At 44.1% G+C, this 19,227-nt stretch overlaps 2 protein-coding genes across 2 annotated transcripts in view; one reads left to right on the top strand and one right to left on the bottom strand.

Moving 5' to 3' along the window:
* The window catches only part of LOC119891530 (scavenger receptor cysteine-rich type 1 protein M160-like), a 667,824-nt gene that overhangs the window by 72,084 nt on the left and 576,513 nt on the right, over nt 1-19,227 (bottom strand). The gene's annotated exons all lie outside the window — the stretch shown is intronic.
* The window catches only part of LOC119891504 (scavenger receptor cysteine-rich type 1 protein M160-like), a 1,270,577-nt gene that overhangs the window by 1,229,866 nt on the left and 21,484 nt on the right, over nt 1-19,227 (top strand). The window contains exons 19-22 of the mRNA XM_038703207.1: nt 9,798-10,121; nt 13,407-13,703; nt 14,078-14,389; nt 15,368-15,418. Of these exons, the coding sequence (XP_038559135.1) occupies nt 9,798-10,121; nt 13,407-13,703; nt 14,078-14,389; nt 15,368-15,418 (984 nt within the window). The remainder of the gene's footprint in view (nt 1-9,797; nt 10,122-13,406; nt 13,704-14,077; nt 14,390-15,367; nt 15,419-19,227) is intronic.

Raw genomic sequence — 19,227 nt, 5'->3', positions numbered from 1 at the left:
CAGGCTTAATGTGATTTACTAGGGAACCAGCAGATGGCAGTATTTGATTTGCCATCTGCTGGGACCCGATGACCAGGATTTCTGTTTTGTCTGAGTTCAGCTGGAGGAAATTATTTGACATCCATTTTTTAACTTCACAAAGGCAGTTGTTAAGTGAACTCAGCATTCCAGGGTCTGTGGATCTGACGGGCAAGTATATTTGTGTGTCATCAGCATAAATATGAAAAGAAATGCCATGTTTATGGATAATATGTCCAAGGGGAAGCAGATACAAGGAAAACAAAATGGGTCCTAAGACCGACCCCTGAGGCACACCATATTTAACTGGACAGAATGAAGAGACATAGTTGTTTACAGACACGCAAAACTTCCTATTTGACAGGTAGGATGAAAACCATTCTAGGGCAGTACCAGAGATCCCCACCCAGTGCCTCAGTCTGTCTAACATGATGTTGTGATCAATGGTGTCAAAAGCAGCGCTAAGGTCCAGGAGTACAAGGACTGAGCACATACCTTCATCAGCAGACATTAAAAGGTCATTGGTGACTTTAAGCAGGGCAGTCTCAGTGCTGTGGTACTTCCTAAAACCAGACTGAAACTTTTCAAATATTTTGTTATTTTCCAGCACAGTGAGCAGCTGTTTGGACACAATTCTTTCTAGAATCTTTGCAATAAAAGGCAGTTTTGAAATTGGTCTAAAATTATGTGGGAGGGAGGGATCTAAACCAGGTTTCTTTAAAAGTGGGTTCACGCAAGCCGTTTTAAAATAATCAGGGACACAACCAGTAGATAGGGAGCTGTTGAAAACAGAGATCAAATGGGGCCCAACAGAATCTATTACTTTTAGTAAAAATTTTGTAGGTATTATATCAAGTGGGCTGGAGGACACTCTCATTTGTGATACTGTTTTTAAAAGCTCAGACAAGTCGATGGGATAAAACTGCTTAAAACTCTGTTGTTGCTGGTGAGGAACCTCTGAGTAAGAGGCCACGGGGGTAATAGAGGCTCTGATTGACACCACCTTATTGGTAAAATAAGATAAAAACAATTCACAGTCATCATTACTTCCAGCTGAGGCACAAGGAGGGGTTGGGTTTACCAGCTGATCCACAGTCTTAAACAGAAACCTGGGATTGTGTTTATGTGTAGTAATGAGTTCAGAAAAATAGTGTGTTCTCGCATCCTTAACCATTTTATTGTAGTTAATTAATAAATCCTTCAGACTGAGGTAATGGACTTGGAGATTGGATTTTTTCCATCTGCGCTCTGCTTTCCTGCATTCCCTTTTTAGGCTGCGAATGCTGTCATTTATCCAGGGTTGTTTACTAGCTTTAGACGTAGGCCTAACCTTTAGAGGAGCAGTAATATTTAGTGACGACAAGCAGATATGATTGAAGTGATCGACCAGATTGTTGGTGTTGGAATCAGACAGGTGTTGGCTTTGGCTCTGAAAGAATGTGCAAAACTTTGAAACACTTTGTTCATTAAAGATGCAACAACACACGGAGCTTGGTGAGGCGGCATGAGTAACAGGCGAATCGCAGCTAAAAACAATACATCTGTGGTCAGATATGGTCATGTCCAATAATTCCACAGAGGAAATGCTGACACCCAGGGTAAAAACCAAGTCCAGTGTATGACCACGGTTATGTGTTTGCCCTTTGACATGTTGTTTGAAGTTAAAAGAAGTGGCCATATTTAAAAAGTCAGTTGCATTAACATTGTTGGGGTCATCAACATGAATATTAAAATCGCCACAAAGAACAATTCTGTCATAATTTAAAACCAGAGTAGATAAAAATTCAGGAAGTTCTGATAAAAATCCTCCAGACGGTTTTGGGGGGCGATAAATTATAACAAATATGATAGGTTGCAGCCCTCCAACTTTAAGAGTGAGAACTTCAAAGGAGCTAAATTCATCACAGCATACTTGATGACATTTAAAATTTTTCCTATACACGCTCACTAGCCCACCACCACGACCACTGACCCTCGGTTGACTAAAGCAATCATATTGAGGCGGACACAGTTCAGCTAGCTGGCTATAGTCATTCATTTGCAACCAGGATTCAGTTAAAAACATAAAATCTAGATTTGCAGACAAGATAAAATCATTTAAGATAAAAGTCTTACTTGAAAGTGATCTCACATTGAAGAGAGCCATTTTAAATGAGTTTGTTCTGGGTGCTGGAGTTGGTGCAGTTGTCCTAATCCTTAAGAGATTACTATTATTTCTGTGTGGGATGTGCACATTTCGGTTTACTGGTCTATGCGTGATGATGACAGGAATAGAAGTCTTTGGAACAGCGCTGGGAGCAGACGGCTTTACATGCCAGCAGGTGGAGACAGTTGTTTGTGGCAGTGAGGCAGAGATCTGTTCAGTGAGCGGTGGTGTGTCCAGGTGTGCTGCATGAATGATTAATCATTCACGTAAGTCATGTGTGGACCGCACCACATGCTGTATGTGCGCAGCTAACATTTCTGAGCCCCGTTTGTTTGGGTGAAGTCCGTCTGTCTTAAAAAGAGACATTCTTTGCCAGAAAATATTAAAATTATCCACATAACACACACGATGAGCCCTGCAGGCGGACTGGAGCCAGTCGTGGAGGCCAAGGAGTCTACTGAAGCGGCCAGCACCGCGACCGACTGTGGGAATGGGACCAGAGATAAAAACGGACTTTCCGCACTGCTTTAAAAAGTTAAGAAGACGGTTAAAATCTAATTTTGTCAGCTCAGACTGCCGAAGAGCTGTGTCATTTGTTCCCACATGGACTATCACTCTTGTGATGGAGGACGGGAGCGACGGCATCAGGTCCTGGAGTTTTTTTAAAATGTCAGCCGTGGTGGCACCGGGGAAGCAGTGAGTGGTAGCGTTAAAGAAACGGAGGTTTCTGGTTATGGAGTCACCAATTATTAGTGTGGTTGGGGAGAAAAGAGGACGAGGAGATGCTGGTTGTTGGGATCCAGAGCAGGACTGAGCAGAATCTGCTTCAACACTGCGTGCGGACTGAGGATGGAGTGTGTGAGCTGCCGAGTGTTGTGTTGGAGCAGCAGTAACAGACCTGAGAGAAGGGCTACCCGACGGTGCAGGGTGGAGACGGCCTCCGGAGCGTCTGAGCACAGCCTCCTTCAGGATCCTACGTCGGGAAGCGGAGGTTTTTGACCGGGATGACGGCCGCCGATCAGGTCCGGCGGCAGACCGGCGGCCCAGTGCAGGAGATGTAGCCGGTGAAGGAGATGCAACAGTGTCGGCAGGCACTGTGCGCCGAAAGAGATCCGTATCAAGGAGACTCGAAGCCGCAGGTGAATCCACTGGATGGACCGGAGTGTCGTTAGACAAGGCTGCATAGCGGTTGGAGAGGCCGATGTGCGGAGGAGAGGCAGCCCCATCCGAGCCTCTCTTGCAGCCACGGACCACCACTTCAGCCCAGGTTGACTGATGCTTCGGAGTCGAACAGGATGAAAGCCTGGGAAGACTAGAGGGGTCCCAAAACACGGTGTCCTGGATGTTAGCGGTTGCGCTAAGAGAAACAATCTGTTTGGCTTGTACTGAAGCCACATCCATAAAGCCAGTCAGCAGGGAATCTTTCTCTTTGAGTTCCTCTGAAAGTCGTCGGATGTCTTCCATAAGGTCAGCAATCTTCTTGTTCGCTTTCTTAAGGAGTGAGCAGTCCTCATGGGGCAGAGTTTTCTCGGCTTGCGTAGTCACCGGAGCTTTGTTGTGATCAGTAGCGTTGATCGCGTTTTTACGGTCATCTATCTTAAAATCCATGTCGGATGACTAAATCCTTAACCCACGTAAAACTTAAATAAAGTTAAGTTAAATAAAAGGATATAAAAAATGTAGCGAAAAAGTGGATTTAAAACTGGATAAGAGTCCGGTTCAAGACGGAGCTTCCGACAGGTGGCTACAGACGCCAACGCATGCGCAGAGTGCAGATTACGTCAGCAATTACGTCAGAGATCTTTGACATGTTTGTGCTCTGTGATTCCCATAGTCTCAAGTAGTTCATGAGGGTCTTGAAAGGGTTCAGAGGTGATTGGACTTCGGAGAAAAAGATGAGTGTAAGCCAGTGCTATTTATTGGATTTGGTTGCTTTAAGTTGAACGCAGTGTTGTTTGAGAAATGAGTCTTAATTGCAGGTATGACACTGAAGGTCAAAGCGAAGGGAAGATGCAGTGAAGTGAAACCAAAGAGGGCGGGTGTGAAGGTTAGAGACAGTTGAGGGATACTGTAACCAGCGCAGACTGATAGCAAGTCTGCTGCAAGAGGAAGGCAGAGGTGGTTGAGATGGCTCTTGATGTAGAAGACCTCTGAGAAGTAAGGTTATCTAATAATGGTTAGAGGCAGGGCACAACAGTTACAATTTTGTAAAGTAAGCTAGTGCTGCTAAGATGGACTTTGATGGAGTGAGTTGTATAGCCATCATGGATTGGCCGTAGCTGATGAAACAAGATGTGGTGACGAGATCGAATGGTAGGAAGTTTATGTTGTACTAATTGTGATGGTGGCTGAAGCTCTTCAAGCTGGCCTGTTCATTTTTTCCTATAGAACCCCCAAAAACTTGCAGCACGAGTGGCGGCAGTGTACTATTAGTATCGCGGGGTGACAGTTGTTCATGGTAGAAGTAGTTTATCCTAACCTGGTTGGCAAGGATTGAACCGAATTTGTGGGACAAGGGGGGATTGGAGATCAGAAGGTTAATTTGGTTTCAAGGAAAGAAGACTGGAGTTAGATATAGAAATAACATATTGCTGCAGGGGCTGTGGATGAAAGCTGTGTACCTGTACAGATATCCCAGTGCCAGAATCCCTGACTAGAGTGAGCTGCAACAGTTGCTGGATGTGGGCTGCAGGGGGTTGTAGCAGCCTAATGCCCCCACTAAAGCTGGTTGTTGTGGTTGCTGGAAGTGGACAGCTGAGAATGCTGGCATTGGGTGCCTGGAGCTCCTGCTAGAGTAAGCTGACAGTTAATAAATCATGCTAGGCAGAATTTGCAAGATTGTGAGAATCCTGCGTGCCAGGCTTCGGGCTATGTGCTTGTGTCCACATTCATTTGTCATCACATGCCCTAATGTGATGTGATGACGTGTGTGGAAGTGACTAATCGCTCGAAAACAAGAATGCTGATGACCTTACGCAGTCAGGTTAACAATGACTGGAAGTGAACAGTGGGGGGCTCTGGCGTCCCAGTGTTGAAAGCCCCTTTTAATCCAAAACAACTTTAGTATGAGACGACTCTTGGCACGAAACAAGTCTTGGAAAGGCATAACTTTGAAATGACTGTTCGCTTAAAACACATTTAGCTCAATGACTTTAGCTCGAAACACTTGTTCACTTTGCTCGAATGACTTTTCTATAAGCTTAGCTTGAAACAATTTGTTCAAAATGACATGGTTCGAGATGAATGTTTGCTCGAAATGCGTATACCAAAGAGGTTACCATGTATGCTGCCAGAATCAGTTATATCGGAACTGGAGAGTATACTTTATTAAAAGATGGTATAGAACAAATGACTGTTAGCCGGATGTTCACTCCAAATGACTGTTAGCCCAATATTAACTTGAAATGACGGTGCTGGCAGCAGAAACTGCTGCTGTGGCTGGTGATAGTAGGCATGTATCCTACGTTAGAAGGCAGCTGGGGGTGTATTTCTGGGGGAGCTGGCATTTCAGTGCCGGGAGCACCTATTGGAAATAGTTGCTGTAGTTGTTGGAATTGTGCAGCGTGGGGCACTGGCATCCAAGTGCCTAAGCCCCTGAGATCGGCTGCTGTGGTTGCTAGAGGTGTACAACTGCTTTAGTTGTTGGAAGTTGGCAGTGGGGGATGCCGGGATCTCGGTGCCAAAGCCCCCAGTAAAGCTGGCTGCTGTGGTTGGTGGAAGTAGATTGCTGGGAGTGCTGGCATCCCGGTGCCAGGTTCATAAATTAATAAATGGTACAGATATTGTCAATGATATTAATGATAATAATAATAGGACTAGCAATAACAATTGCAGCACAGGGTGTCGAGCAGGAACATGGTAGCAGCAGGCTACTTGCAACCACAGATCCAGAGCCAGAAACACCTGCAGAAAGAGAGGATGAGAGAGGAGAGGGAAGAGAAAGCACAAGGATATGGGACAGAATAGTCCAATGTTTTGCTCTTAACCATACCAGTTTTTAGGTGTGTGTTTTGGGTCATTATCCTGTTGGAGAAACCATGACCTGCTAGCAACAAGATGGGAGGGACTGAAGTTGGCATAGGAGATTTGTGACTTGATAAAGAATTAAAAGCTGATGGAATCAGATCCTTAAATTTAGCTACAGCACAATCAGACATCTTCAAAAGTTACCAAATACTTGTCAGATAAAGAGGGATTCTGTGGGAACACTAAACATTAAATGTTCAATTTCAATACCATATACCAGAACAAGGTTGAGGGTGTGGTTAAAAAAGTCCATTCATGAACACCCTGAGAGAAACCAATGGAATCTAACAGAGAGATAAACGCAGTACTAAGTCATTCTCAACGTCGACATGAATATTAAAATCCCCTACAATAATAACTTTGTCCGTCCATCATCAACCACTTATCCTGCGTACAGGGTCGCGGGGGCGCTGGAGCCAATCCCGGCTGACATCGGGCGCAAGGCGGGGTATACCCTGGACAGGTCGCCAGTCCATCGCAGGGCCACACATAGACGAACAACCACTCATGCTCACACTCCCACACATAGACGAACAACCACTCACGCTCACACCTAAGGACAATTTAGGGTCACCAATCAACCTAGCCTGCATGCTTTTGGATGGTGGGAGGAAGCCGAAGCACCCGGAGGGAACCCACGCAGACACGGGGAGAACATGCAAACTCCACACAGAAAGGCCGGGGCAACCGGGGTTTGAACCCACGACCTTCTTCCTGTGAGGCGACTGCTAACCACTGCACCACCGTGCCGCCCCTAAAGTTGACAAAACTCTGCAAATTCAGATAAGAATTCAGAGTACGGACCAGGTGCTCGGTACACTATAACAAAAAGAATTGGTTGCAGTGATTTCCAACTTGGGTGCGAAAGACTAAGAACAAGGTTTTCAAATGAGTTATAGTTTGGTTTAGGTTTAGAGCTGATTAGTAGGCTAGAGTCGAAGATAGCTGCAACTCCACCTCCTCGGCCTGTGCCTCGAGGAATGTGAGTATTAATATGACTGGGAGGGGTGGATTCATTTAGGCTCACATATTCTCCATCACCCAGCCAGGTTTCAGTAAGACAAAATAAATCATAATCATAATCTGATATTAGTTCATTTACTAGTACAGCTTTAGAAGATAGAGATCTGGTGTTTAAGAGTCCACATTTAATTCTCCTATTCTTTTGCACTACTGCACTCGTGGTTTTAATTTTTACACATTTTTTATGCATCCTCTTCTGTTTACCTTTGATTTAAATAATTTAAATTGTCTGGGGGCAGACACTGTCACTATGCACAGAGCAGAGAGAAGTATGTTAGACTGCAGTTCTGCCTCCTGGTCTCAACTCTGGATTGTCATGGATTTGGTCCACTAATAAACTCAGCCTATTTCTACATATCAAATCTGCTCCATCCAAAGTAGGACAAATGCCGTCTCTCCTAATCAGACCAGGTCTTCCTCAGAAAGTCTGCCAATGACCTACAAAGCCCACATCGTTTGCTGGACACCACCTCGACAACCAGTGGCAGAATGATGTCATCACTGGTCAGATTTGGCAGGGGTCCAGAGAAAATGAGGTGTGAAAGTGAGAGCATGAGGAATCATTTGTGCAGCAATTTGTCTCATAGCAGCAGATTTAAGCAGCTGTAGTTACTGACTTGTGTTTGTGCAACTCTCACTCCAAGAATCCACATACTGATTTCCATCCTGATGAAGTGGAGAAGAGCGAGCATACTTCACTGGATGCTGAGCTTTTCCTTTAACTCTATATCAACCAGTCTGCTGGCTGCTGTTCTGTGTATCCACATGTTCATCTCACCTACAGTAAACTGGTAAAATGACTGAGGAGTTCACTGAGAGGTTTCTGAGCTGATGGAAAGTTCTTTACAAAACAACCTGAGTGTTTTTTCTGTCCACGGCTGTGCTCCAATCACAGGACTCCAGGCTGAAGGACAAAACACCTCAACAGGTAAAGACAGAAAGAATCACAGAAGCAGAATCAGCAGCCAAGTTTTAGTTTAGTCTCTTGAATTCACTTCTTTACTGATGACTCACTGGTTTCTGTTCAGAGCCTGATGATGTCAGGTTGGTGGGAGGAGCCAGTCGCTGTGCAGGAACACTGGAGCTGAAACATCAGGGAGACTGGAGACCAGTGGCTTACTCAAGCTGGACCCTGAAGACAGCAGCTGTGGTCTGTAGAGAGCTGGACTGTGGCTCTGCTGTTTCTGTAGGACAGAAAGAGGAGTCCTCAATCAGACCTGTGTGGTGGATCTGGTCTCACTGTGTTCCGTCTGGATCTGCTCTGATGGACTGTGTAAAATCATCTTCCTCTTCCACCATCCTGGATCTCACCTGTTCTGGTAAGCACTTCAATGACATCATCTATGACATCATCAATGACAGTAATATCTCCAGGCAACACATTCTCGCTCCAAGTTCATCACATATAGACACTTGGTCAATGGCTTTTAACTCCCTGGTTGCCCCTGAGCGTTTTTGGATGCGTAGGGCTCAGAGGTTAGGTTAGCAACAATAAATATGCAACGTCTGGGTAGACTTTCAAAATAAAACACATGGTTAATGTTGTGAAATGTCGCAGTTTGGTTAGGTTTAAAAGACATCATGGTTTGGGTTAAAATAACGTTACTTGCATAACTTATACAACCCACATATCTTAATTAAAACTTTCAGTATTGAGATATAAAGATATAATCAAATATTTACAAAAATGTGAGGGGTGTACTCACTTTTGTGAGATACTGTGTGTGTATATATGAAACATACATGTCTGCTGCTTCAGAGGTCCCCGGGGCCAACCACCAACCAGCCTGAAGGGACTCCTTCTTCAGCTTGAAGGCTTTCTTAGCCGCTGGTTTCCACCAGCAGGGTCTTTGGTTGCCTCCATAACAGGCACCAATGACCTACTGGACACAACTTTGGGGAGCTCTGCTCAGCCGGGGGCTCGTCAGTATCTCCACACCCACGTGGCGTCCTCCACCCTGTTAGCTCCTTCAAAGGAGAAAGTCCAGCCCCTATCCCAGTTAGAGTTGTTGGAGCATTTTCTAAACAGGTTTTTATTCTGGGTTACAGATCTTCTTAGAACATTAAGAAAAGTGTTGAACTTGTTTGTGGAGAACCTGAGCAGAAGGAACATTTACTCATTTAACGGACACTTTTAACCAAAGCGCCTTACATTTGCTATACATGTCAGAGATCGCACGCCTCTGGAGTAACGAGGGGTTAAGTGTTTTGCTCAAGGACACAATGGTGGGTCATAGTGGGGGATTGAACCCGGGTCTCTCACACCAAAGGCATAGTCTTATCCATTGCACCATCGCCAGGAACAGAGGAGAGAAATCTGCAGATGATGATGTTGTGCTGTTGTTTGGAAACATGTTGAAAGTGTTCAGACGTGGAGAACAAGTGTGACAGAGTATTAAATGTTAATGTGCTGGTGAACTTGCTGCAGTCTGTGCTGTTAGAAAGATGTGTTCTGTTGTTAATGATGAACTGATGTTGGAGTTGTGCTGAGTCCACTTTGAATCACTCAGTTGTTGTTTCATGACATGTTTTTCTTTTGTGTCTGGTGTCTTTATCTCTATTTCATCTTCTATTATCTCTCCAGACTCTGTCAGGCTGCTGGACGGGACTAGTCTGTGCTCAGGCAGACTGGAGGTGAAGTCTAACCAGTCTAACCAGTCTAACCAGAGGTGGTCCTCAGTGTGTGAAGCTGACTTTGACCAGCAGGATGCAGAGGTGGTCTGTAGGGAGCTCGGCTGTGGGGCTCCTTCAGGTCTCCAGGGGGTGCTCTATGGAGAAGTGGAGGCTCCGATGTGGACCAAAGAGTTCCAGTGTGGAGGCCATGAGTCTGCTCTCCTGGACTGTAGAAGCTCAGGCTCAGCTAGAAACACCTGCTCACCTGGAAAAGCTGTTGGACTCACCTGCTCAGGTAGAAGAGGGATCTGTGTATGGTTCGTTCTTTCATTGTTTCGTTTCAAAATCAAATCGGAAAAACAAAGAAAATTAATCGTTTTGTTGGTTTTTCTGTTTTAAAACCAAAACAGAAAAATGCAAAACCAAATAACCAGACATCTGTTAGGTTTTTCCCATAACTGAAAACAAAGGAGCTGCGTTTTGTTCTACGTTTGACCGGTGTGGTATCCCTACAACCTGTTCTCACTCGTCACTTATGGCATGGTCAAGGCCTATCGGTGTCTGTAACGCACTGGGGCTCCCTATAGTGTTAGGTCAACGCAGTGTGGCACCACAGGCCTATTATAGCCACATGTGAAAAAAGAAATATTAGAATATAGGCTACTTGTTTTGCAAGATTGCGTCAAGCTGGAGGAGCCATTCCTAGTTTAAGTACGTCAGTGTGGTGCTGCTAGAGTGTTGTTTTAAACTGTAATGGTCAAATGCACATATGTTATACACCACATCAGCATCAAGGAAGCATTTTGTTTTGGGCTGGTCTGAAGCAGCTGGTTGTCAGGAGTGGCTCTGCCTTCTCCCCCATCCTTTAGTTTCTTGTGTTTCCCCCTCCCTGCTGTCTTTGCCTGTCTCTGTCAGTCTGTGTGTGTTGTGGGCGTGTCTTCCTTGCTCCCTCTCTCTGGCTCACCACCTGCAGCTCCACTCACCTGAGGCTCAGCAATCAACCCACTCTGCTAAAAGCCCGGCTCTTCAGTCACTCCCTGCCAGTTCGTCAGTTAACCTACCATGGTAACATGCGTTCCAGTCCTCTTAGTTTTTGCTTTTGCTCTAGTTACTCTTGCTTGCCTTTTTTGCTGACGCCTGTTTCCCTTTGCCTGCCTACAGTGTGTGAGTTTGGAGACACAGCCTGCCAGCCTGGAGAGAGCCCTGTCTTCGCTTCAACATCCTCAAAGAAGCCCGAGACTCCCGCTCCGCCCAGCCCGCTTGCTTTCCCCCAAGTCCAGGATTTGTTCGTGGTTAACTCGAGGTTCCCCTGCCGGTGGACTACACACCACATCTGTACTCAGTGTTAATGATGAAGTATTAATACACACCACTTCATAAAATATGTTTAGATTTCAGCCTGATTTGTTCCTCTGCGGCTGCACTGAAGTTCTGAACACAACAGCATCACGTTCAGACAGCGAGTCCTGCAGCCTCGGGGATTTAGAGAGGAATCTTAATTAATTAACAGGACAGTTTCTTAGATGGAGCCCATCTGTAGGCTATAATTGAGTTCTGCTGAGTGTTTTCACATATTTAGATTGACTATTTTACGTGGCAGAAATTACGGGGTGGGGGTTAATAAACCAAGAAAAAAAAATCCTAGATGCAGGTTTCAAATTTACAAGAAGAAAAATCTGAAAATTCCCTGAAATTAAAGTCACAAAAAAGCAAAACTCTAGTGTTTTCGTCTGAAGACGCCCAATCCACGGAAAGGTTTTTAAGGTGCATGATAGAGACTGTGGGCTAAACTCAGGAGTATTTCCTCACTACTGAATCCGATCGTGAAGTTTAATATAACTTTCCACTGCACATAATTGGCCTGCACGGCAGACGTGTGTGTGAGATGTTGCAGCTTTGCAAAGTGAAGCTGCTCTCATGAATGTGTGACTATAATGTCAGAGAATATTCAAGTTTTTTACTTGTAGATTAATCTTGGAAATTAAATTCTGTCTCAGATTATTCCCCCTCTCCTCTGGCTCCTTGTTTTTTTTTATTACAATGGACCTTATGTGCAGTTGTACCGTTACATCTTAATCATATTGCACATAAAAGAAGAGCCCATAAAATACATAATAAGAGATTAGAACTACAATAAGAACACTGTAAAGAGAATTAGGCTACAAATTTACTCAATGCGATGCCAACAAGCCTCCCTGGCTTTGTCGGCAACCACGATATTAGATTTAGCCGTTAACTTGTCTTTATATTCATAATTTCCTGGCACTACCAATGTGCGTTCCTTTGGAGAAATACGGAGCATGCTCCGTTGTGAAAAAACTCTGCCTGCACGGCCGAACACGCCACTTTTATGTGAACGCGCACCAACTCCAATGAAGTTAACTCGGACTCAACTAACCAACATCTTATCCCCCTTCGTAGTACCTTTTAACTCCAGTGTAGGCGGTCAGTTTGTCAACCCTGAGTTTCAAATTATTATTATTTTGATGGTGTAATATTTTAGTAATTGTTTTGTTTTTACATTTGACACTGATTTTTTAATTTTTTAATTTTATTATTAGTTTTTAATCAATTGATTTTTTTTTTTAATTTTGTCTATTAATATGTATACACACACGTTACTGTTTCATTTATTTATTTTATTTTTATATATTTTTATTAACACACACACACATGCTTACTGTTTTATTTACTTATTTTAATTTAAAAAAAATTGTAACACACACACACACAAACACACGTTTACTGTTTTATTTATTTATTTTATTTTTAATGTTTTTTAAATAATAATAATAATAATAAATTGAATTTGTACAGCGCTTTTCACGAACTCAAAGTCGCTTTACAGAGCAGATAAAGAAACAGCTAGGGATAGGCAGAGGAGAAGTGATCCGTTGCTCCTAACCCATGTGTTCCCAGAGGCTCTCCGCAACTTTCTAAATTCTTCCATCTCAGAAAATAAAGGTCAAGTCAAAACAGTGTAGCCAAAAGAGACGAAATTTACGAACGAAAATTACCCAAACCTTTCAATCAGTGTGATTCGTCAATAGGCTATACAGCTTGTCAAATTCACTAATTACAGTTCATGTTTGCTGTGTAGCCTACCATTTGATGTAGCCTAGTGACAATCATCAGTGAATTCATTTTAAGTTGAAGAAATCTTAAAAAGCAGAGGATTCTCAGGAAAGCGTTCCAGTTGCTAGTGAGTTATAAAACTGAATGTTGAGCCAATAGCAGCCTCCGGTACTGCAGCTATATAGCCTAATATTGTCCTGTTTTTCAAAAAACCCCGCTTATGTTGATGGTCAAGCTCATCTTAATTACATTTAATCAATCACCGCCATCGCCCATGTGCTGCTGCAGGTTTATCAAATGTAAAACACAAAGCTACAGAAATCTGACTCATGAGGCCTAAATAATTTTTTTCGCTGTCTTATTTTCTGATTCTGGTATTGAAATGAAATGATCAAAGAACGAACCATACATGGATTAAGAGGAGCTGCAGCTTTGATTTGTTTCATTTCTGTTCTGATGAAACTCACTTTCTTGTTTTACTGATGACTCTCTGGTTTCTGTTCAGAGCCTGATGATGTCAGGTTGGTGGGAGGAGCCAGTCGCTGTGCAGGAACACTGGAGTTGAAACATCAGGGAGTCTGGAGACCAGTGATTAACTCTGCCTCTATCTGGACCCGGAAGGAAGCAGCTGTTGTCTGTAGAAAGCTGGACTGTGGCTCTGCTGTTTCTGTAGGAGAGAGAAAGGAGTCCTCAGACAGACCTGTGTGGCGGATCAGGTCTGACTGTGTTCAGTCTGAATCTTCTCTGAGGGAGTGTGTAAAATCAGATTACTTTTCCTTCATCCTGGATCTCACGTGCTCAGGTAAGCCCATCAGACATCATCTATGCGATCATATGTGACAGTAATGTCTCCAGCGTGTCCTCTCCTCTGTCTCAGTGTCTCAGTGGTTTCCATTGGACTGAACTGTAAAGTTCTCCAGGACAGTGACGTCCTAAAGTGTAGAGAGGTGGGCTTGTTTCTGGAAGCTTCACCTGACAGGACACACCTGGAGGAACCTGTCTGTCTGTCTGTCTCTGTGTTTGGGGACGTCCCACCAGGTGGATCCAGTCCCTGCTTTCACAGTCTGTCATCGCTCTGCTCCATGTTTGTCAGACCTGTGACATCACTTCCTTTTTCAGGGGCCATTTTGTTGAACGGAGGGTGAATGTGACCTTTCATCATCTGTGTGTTGACAGACATCTCTGTGTCCTCCTCCGTGGACGGGGTCTCCGAGGCCCAGCAGCAGGGCTTTCAGGTGTCCAGGGGCTCCACCTTCAACATCAGCTGCTCCATCCAGCCACAGTACCCAGGAGGCTCCTTCCAGCTCGCCTTCACCTCCTCCAATGCATCACACAACTACACCCAGCCAGCTGTCAATCACTCTGCCCACTTCCTGTTTCCTGCTGCAGAGCCCGCCCACCAAGGAAGCTACATCTGTGTTTATCACTTCCATGTCTTTTCTCATGACTTCTCCTCTGAGAGCCGTCGGCTGTCTCTCACTGTCTCAGGTAAGCTGAAGCAGAGCAGCTGAAACGTCACACTGACTGTTTCCATGCAGGTTCTGGAAATGATGATCCGTCCAAACTGACGCAGGTGTTGTCTGTTATACTAATAAATACTAAATATTAAGTAATAATACTAAACTAAGTAATAATAATAAATACTACAGTTGTATGTTTCCCACATCACTTCAACAGCTAACGTGACCCATATTACTATCCTGTGTAACCGGTATTATATCAAGTGTTGATTTTAGCCAGCAAGAAATGATGTAACGACGGTACAAAGGAAATGTGAAGCCATGTGTTTACACTAGCCTATAGTGATGCAGGACAGCCAGCTAGATCCCAGATCTGGCGTTGTTAGCTTTGTAATGTTCAATTTAGATTTATTGTCATTTTACTGACTACACTCAGGTACACAGCTTTAACACCAATCTGAGTCACTGTAAGTTACAATACCCACATAGTATACAATAATGCGACATAAAGGTGCAAGACTAGCTAAATGACTAATGTACCCACTCAGTACAGTAATGTTACTCACCACGGTCTAGCTGTAGAAGTTGCCACACTTTATAAAGTGTTATGTTTACCACTTGGTTAGGTTTTTAAAAAACATCATGGTTTGGGTTAAAACAACAACATTACAAGAACGAATCCAGGAGAGAGCTGTCGATGGGATAGGCGGTCAAGGAGAATAGTATGGGAGATTGTGTCTAAGGCTGTGGAGATTGTGTCTAAGGCTGTTTTAGCCAATTCCAGAATTGTATTGAGGAACAGAAGGTTGGAGATCAGCCGGTAGTTGCTGGCATGCTCCGGATTCAAGCCTGGCCTCTTGAGAATAGAGGGAGTAGGAGGGATGTTGTGATAGGAGCTGCCGTTTGCGGATGTTAGAACACTTTTTACCACGCTCAGCTTGACCCAGTTCCACATTCTACTCCCTAACCTGCTTGTCTGCTCTTGTCTCCTGTGCTTTGTCTGCAGATTGCGCCGCACCAAGTGATTCTGACTCGACTGCAGGGGGTGGGGCTTCAGGTGAACCCAAACTGCCTGATGGCCGCTCCTCGGCCCGCTCGGCCAGCCGGCCCAAGTCAGCTCGTTCGCTGGCCTCTAGACAAGACCGAACCAAATGTCCTTCGGCCCCACAACCAAAACACGTCATTGTATCAGAAGTCACATACACCACATAACTGAAACCATCAACTTTAAAACTGAACGTCAGGTTTAAGTCATTCGTGCTGTCTTTTGGAATCATAAACACCTAACGACTATGACAGACAACATGTTTTAATTTCGACAATTTGCACCCTAGCAAAATCAATTTATTAGAAGACACCAGCTGCCTGTAGCGCGACAGTTCTTTGGCCAACTCGTCATTTTTTATGAAAGGAGGAGCGTTAGAAATCATGATCTTTTTGGCTGCATTAATCAGTGGGAGAACACCATTTTCAACTACTGTCTCAAATTTAGCCACATCATCCAGAAAAATGACAACTGTGCCGTTCATGTGAGTGTTAGATTTCACACTGTCAAACCCCACAACCTCTCCAACAGCACTGCGGACATCTTCCACTGAACAGCCAACACAAGGCATAATTTTATTATTATTATTGTGTTTTTCGAGATGTAAATGCATTCAGACATGTGCTTTGATATCAACAGTATGAATGAGGAAATGAAACTGTGTGTCAGACAGCCGCCTCAGGCTCCACAGGAGGGGAGGAGTTTCCCAAGTTATAGAACCACTAATGCCCTCAAAAGAGAAGGAGCCTAGTTCAATTTACCCTTCGCTAAGCCACGCCCCAAATACACAGCTAGCCAATCACAGCGCAGCATAGACTCTCTCTGAGGTCCGACACTTTCATGGCTGGACTCCACTCGTATGCAAAAGGAGTCGTTCTCTAGCTTGGTTTTGCTAGACCAGAGCCAACAGGTCTGGTTCAACCAGAGAGGTTGAAAGGAGAAGTACGATTAATTCCCTTTCCAAAACCTAAAACAAATCCAGAAAAATGTAGGCTGTGTATTGTTCCTAATGTAAAAAAATTAGACAATAGTGGCAGTAACAAAGGGGGGCGTTGCTTAGCGAAGGGTCAATTGGACCTTCTCATGCCAACAAGCTTTTGAAACCCTCAAGCATCATCTGGTTTCACCCCCCATCCTTGAACATCCTTATTTCCAGTTACCATTCATAACCTACACGGTTGCAAGCTACATTGGATTAGGAGCTGTCCTAGCCCAACAGACTGGCCTTGGTACAGAACAAGTCCTTGCCCTTGCCAGTAAAATACTGGATCAGGTTGAAAGAAAAGTACTCCACGACTGAGCAGGAATACCTTGAAGTTGTTTGGGAACTTGAACAATGGAGATATTATTTGGAAGGTTGCCAATTTACAATAGTAACTGATCATTCATCTCTGGTCTGGGTTTTCAAAACCCAAAAACCCAACACTAATGAGAGGGGCCTTCACCTTCGAATATGTAGGGGTGGTGATGGAACAGTAAATAAAACATGTACCTTTGGTGTGAGAGACCCAGGTTCAAGTCCACTGTGAAACACCAATGTGTCCCTGAGCAAGACACTTAACCCCTAGTTGTTCCAGAGGCGTGCGACCTGACATATCTGACAAATCTGACATATATAGCAATTGTAAGTCACTTTCGATAAAACCGTCAGCTGAATGAAGGAAATGAAAGAATATCAGAAAGTAAAATATCACACTGTACCAGATGCCTTGTCACGAGCACCACTTGTGCTATCCTCCTAGAAAGATATCACCAAAGACCTACAAATCCCTGACAATGAACTCTGGGAAGCTCAGCAGAAGGACTCCAACATCCAATGGCTCTATAACCAAATCATGGAAAAAGAAGCCACTGAAACCCAAACAACCAAATTCACTATTCATGAAGAAGTCAAACTGTCACAGTATGCAGAGAATAACAATATACACATTATGGTATAGCCTGTACTCTTTTGCTCCCCTCAAGACCCGGGCTGTCTCTTTCTCCCATCCTGCCCCCTGGTTCACTACTAAACTTAGCTCCATTAAGGCCACTGGTCGCCATCTGGAGAGGCTTCATAAAAAATCTGGCCTCACTGTCCACCTAGAGGCCTTGAAAGACCATGTGTGAGGTCTTTTGTGGACATCATAAACACTTCTATCTTATCTGGCTTGGTACCCTCCTGCTTCAAAACAGCTAGCGTTACCCCTATTTTCAAAAAGCCCAGTTTGGACCTGGATGACCTCGACAACTACCGTCCGATCTATAACCTTCCCTTTATGAGCAAAATCCTAGAAAGTGCAGTCGTTGCCCAACTTCATCAACACATGTCCCACTATGATCTCTATGAACCCCTTCAATCTGGCTTCAGAGCACTGAGACTGTCCTCATCAAAATCACTAATGACCTCCTCATCGTCGCTGATTCTGGACATATCAGCATCCTCATTCTTCTAGATCTCTAAGCAGCCTTTGACACAGTTTCTCATACCATCCTTCTCAACCGTCTATCTGAATGCGTTGGCCTTACCGGTTCAGCACTCTCCTGGTTCCAGTTATATCTCTCCAATGGGAAACAGTTCATCACCTTTAGAGGCTCCAGCTCCTGAGGGTAGGTGATCTACTTCTCAATGTGTTGCTCCGTCTCTCCATCCCAAGAAGTCCGCAACCTTGGTGTCATTTTGGACTCCACCCTTTCCTTCCAGTCACATGTCAAACTCATTACCAAATCTGCTTTCGACCACCTCAAAAACAATCTGCGGCAGAGTCATTCATCCATGCCTTCATCACCTCCTGCTTGGACTACTATAATGGTGTCCTGTATGGGGTACCCAGCAAGGTCCTGGACAGGCTACAATTTTTGCAGAACTCGGCTGCCAGGGTTCTCACACACACTAGTTTGTTGCAGCACATCACTCCAATCCTCACTCAGCTTCACTGGCTCCCATTCGCATAACCTACAAAATCCTACTCCTCACCTATACATCTTCCCATGCCACTGCCCCCGAGTACCTACTGGGCCTTCTCCACCACTATACCCCTACACAAAACCTGCAGTCCACTGACAAGGGCCTACTCTTTGTCCCCCACACCGCAGATGCAGATGCTGATGTGGATTTTTGGGGACGGAGCCTTCAGCGTCGCATGCCCCCCCCTCTGGAACTCCATCCCCACAGAGATCCGAAATGCTCCCTCTCTGGACTCTTTCAAAACCTTCTAAAAACCCACCTCTTCACAAAGGCATTTAACCCTATTGTTCCGTCTCTGCAATTCTGTGTAAATCGCCCATGGGTCTTGTGAAAGGCGCTATATAAATATAAGTTGTTGTTATTATTATTAGTTAGACAAAATTACCCAGAGCAAACGACCAGAATATCGTAACAACATGTTTGCACCATCATTCAGCACTGACTGTCAAATCAGATAATCTTTCAGTTTTCACATCAATCTCAAGGGACAATAATAACTACTCTACTAATAAATTCTAAATTTAAGTAAACTAAAATAACGTGCTAAATTTCAGGAAAAAAAAGAAATAAAAAGTGTAGCTTGAAGTGATTGAAGTGTAGTTTCAAACAATTTTACAATAAACGCTCAACACAACTTAACAAATTACCAGTTTTTATGCCTCGTCTACTCTTTTACAACCTCATATACACCACTTTCCTACTTTCTCTTGTAAGTAAGAAATGTGAGCTCTAGCGTGTCCTGCCATCTAGGATTGGAGATCTATGAGATATTCTGGTTTTGAACTGCCTGTGGAAAGAATATACATGTAAGAATCTGTACATTCTTAATTAAAAGCCATGTGAAATCTCTTTCCTCTTTTGTCTCCTCAATTCG

Source organism: Micropterus salmoides, unplaced genomic scaffold, assembly GCF_014851395.1.
Source record: "Micropterus salmoides isolate LMB-PRFRI ecotype aquatic unplaced genomic scaffold, ASM1485139v1 Ms_hic_scaffold_7, whole genome shotgun sequence".
Classification (NCBI taxonomy): Eukaryota; Metazoa; Chordata; class Actinopteri; order Centrarchiformes; family Centrarchidae; genus Micropterus; species Micropterus salmoides.
The sequence above is the reverse complement of the archived record's forward strand: the minus strand, read 5'-3'. Positions and strand labels throughout refer to the sequence as shown.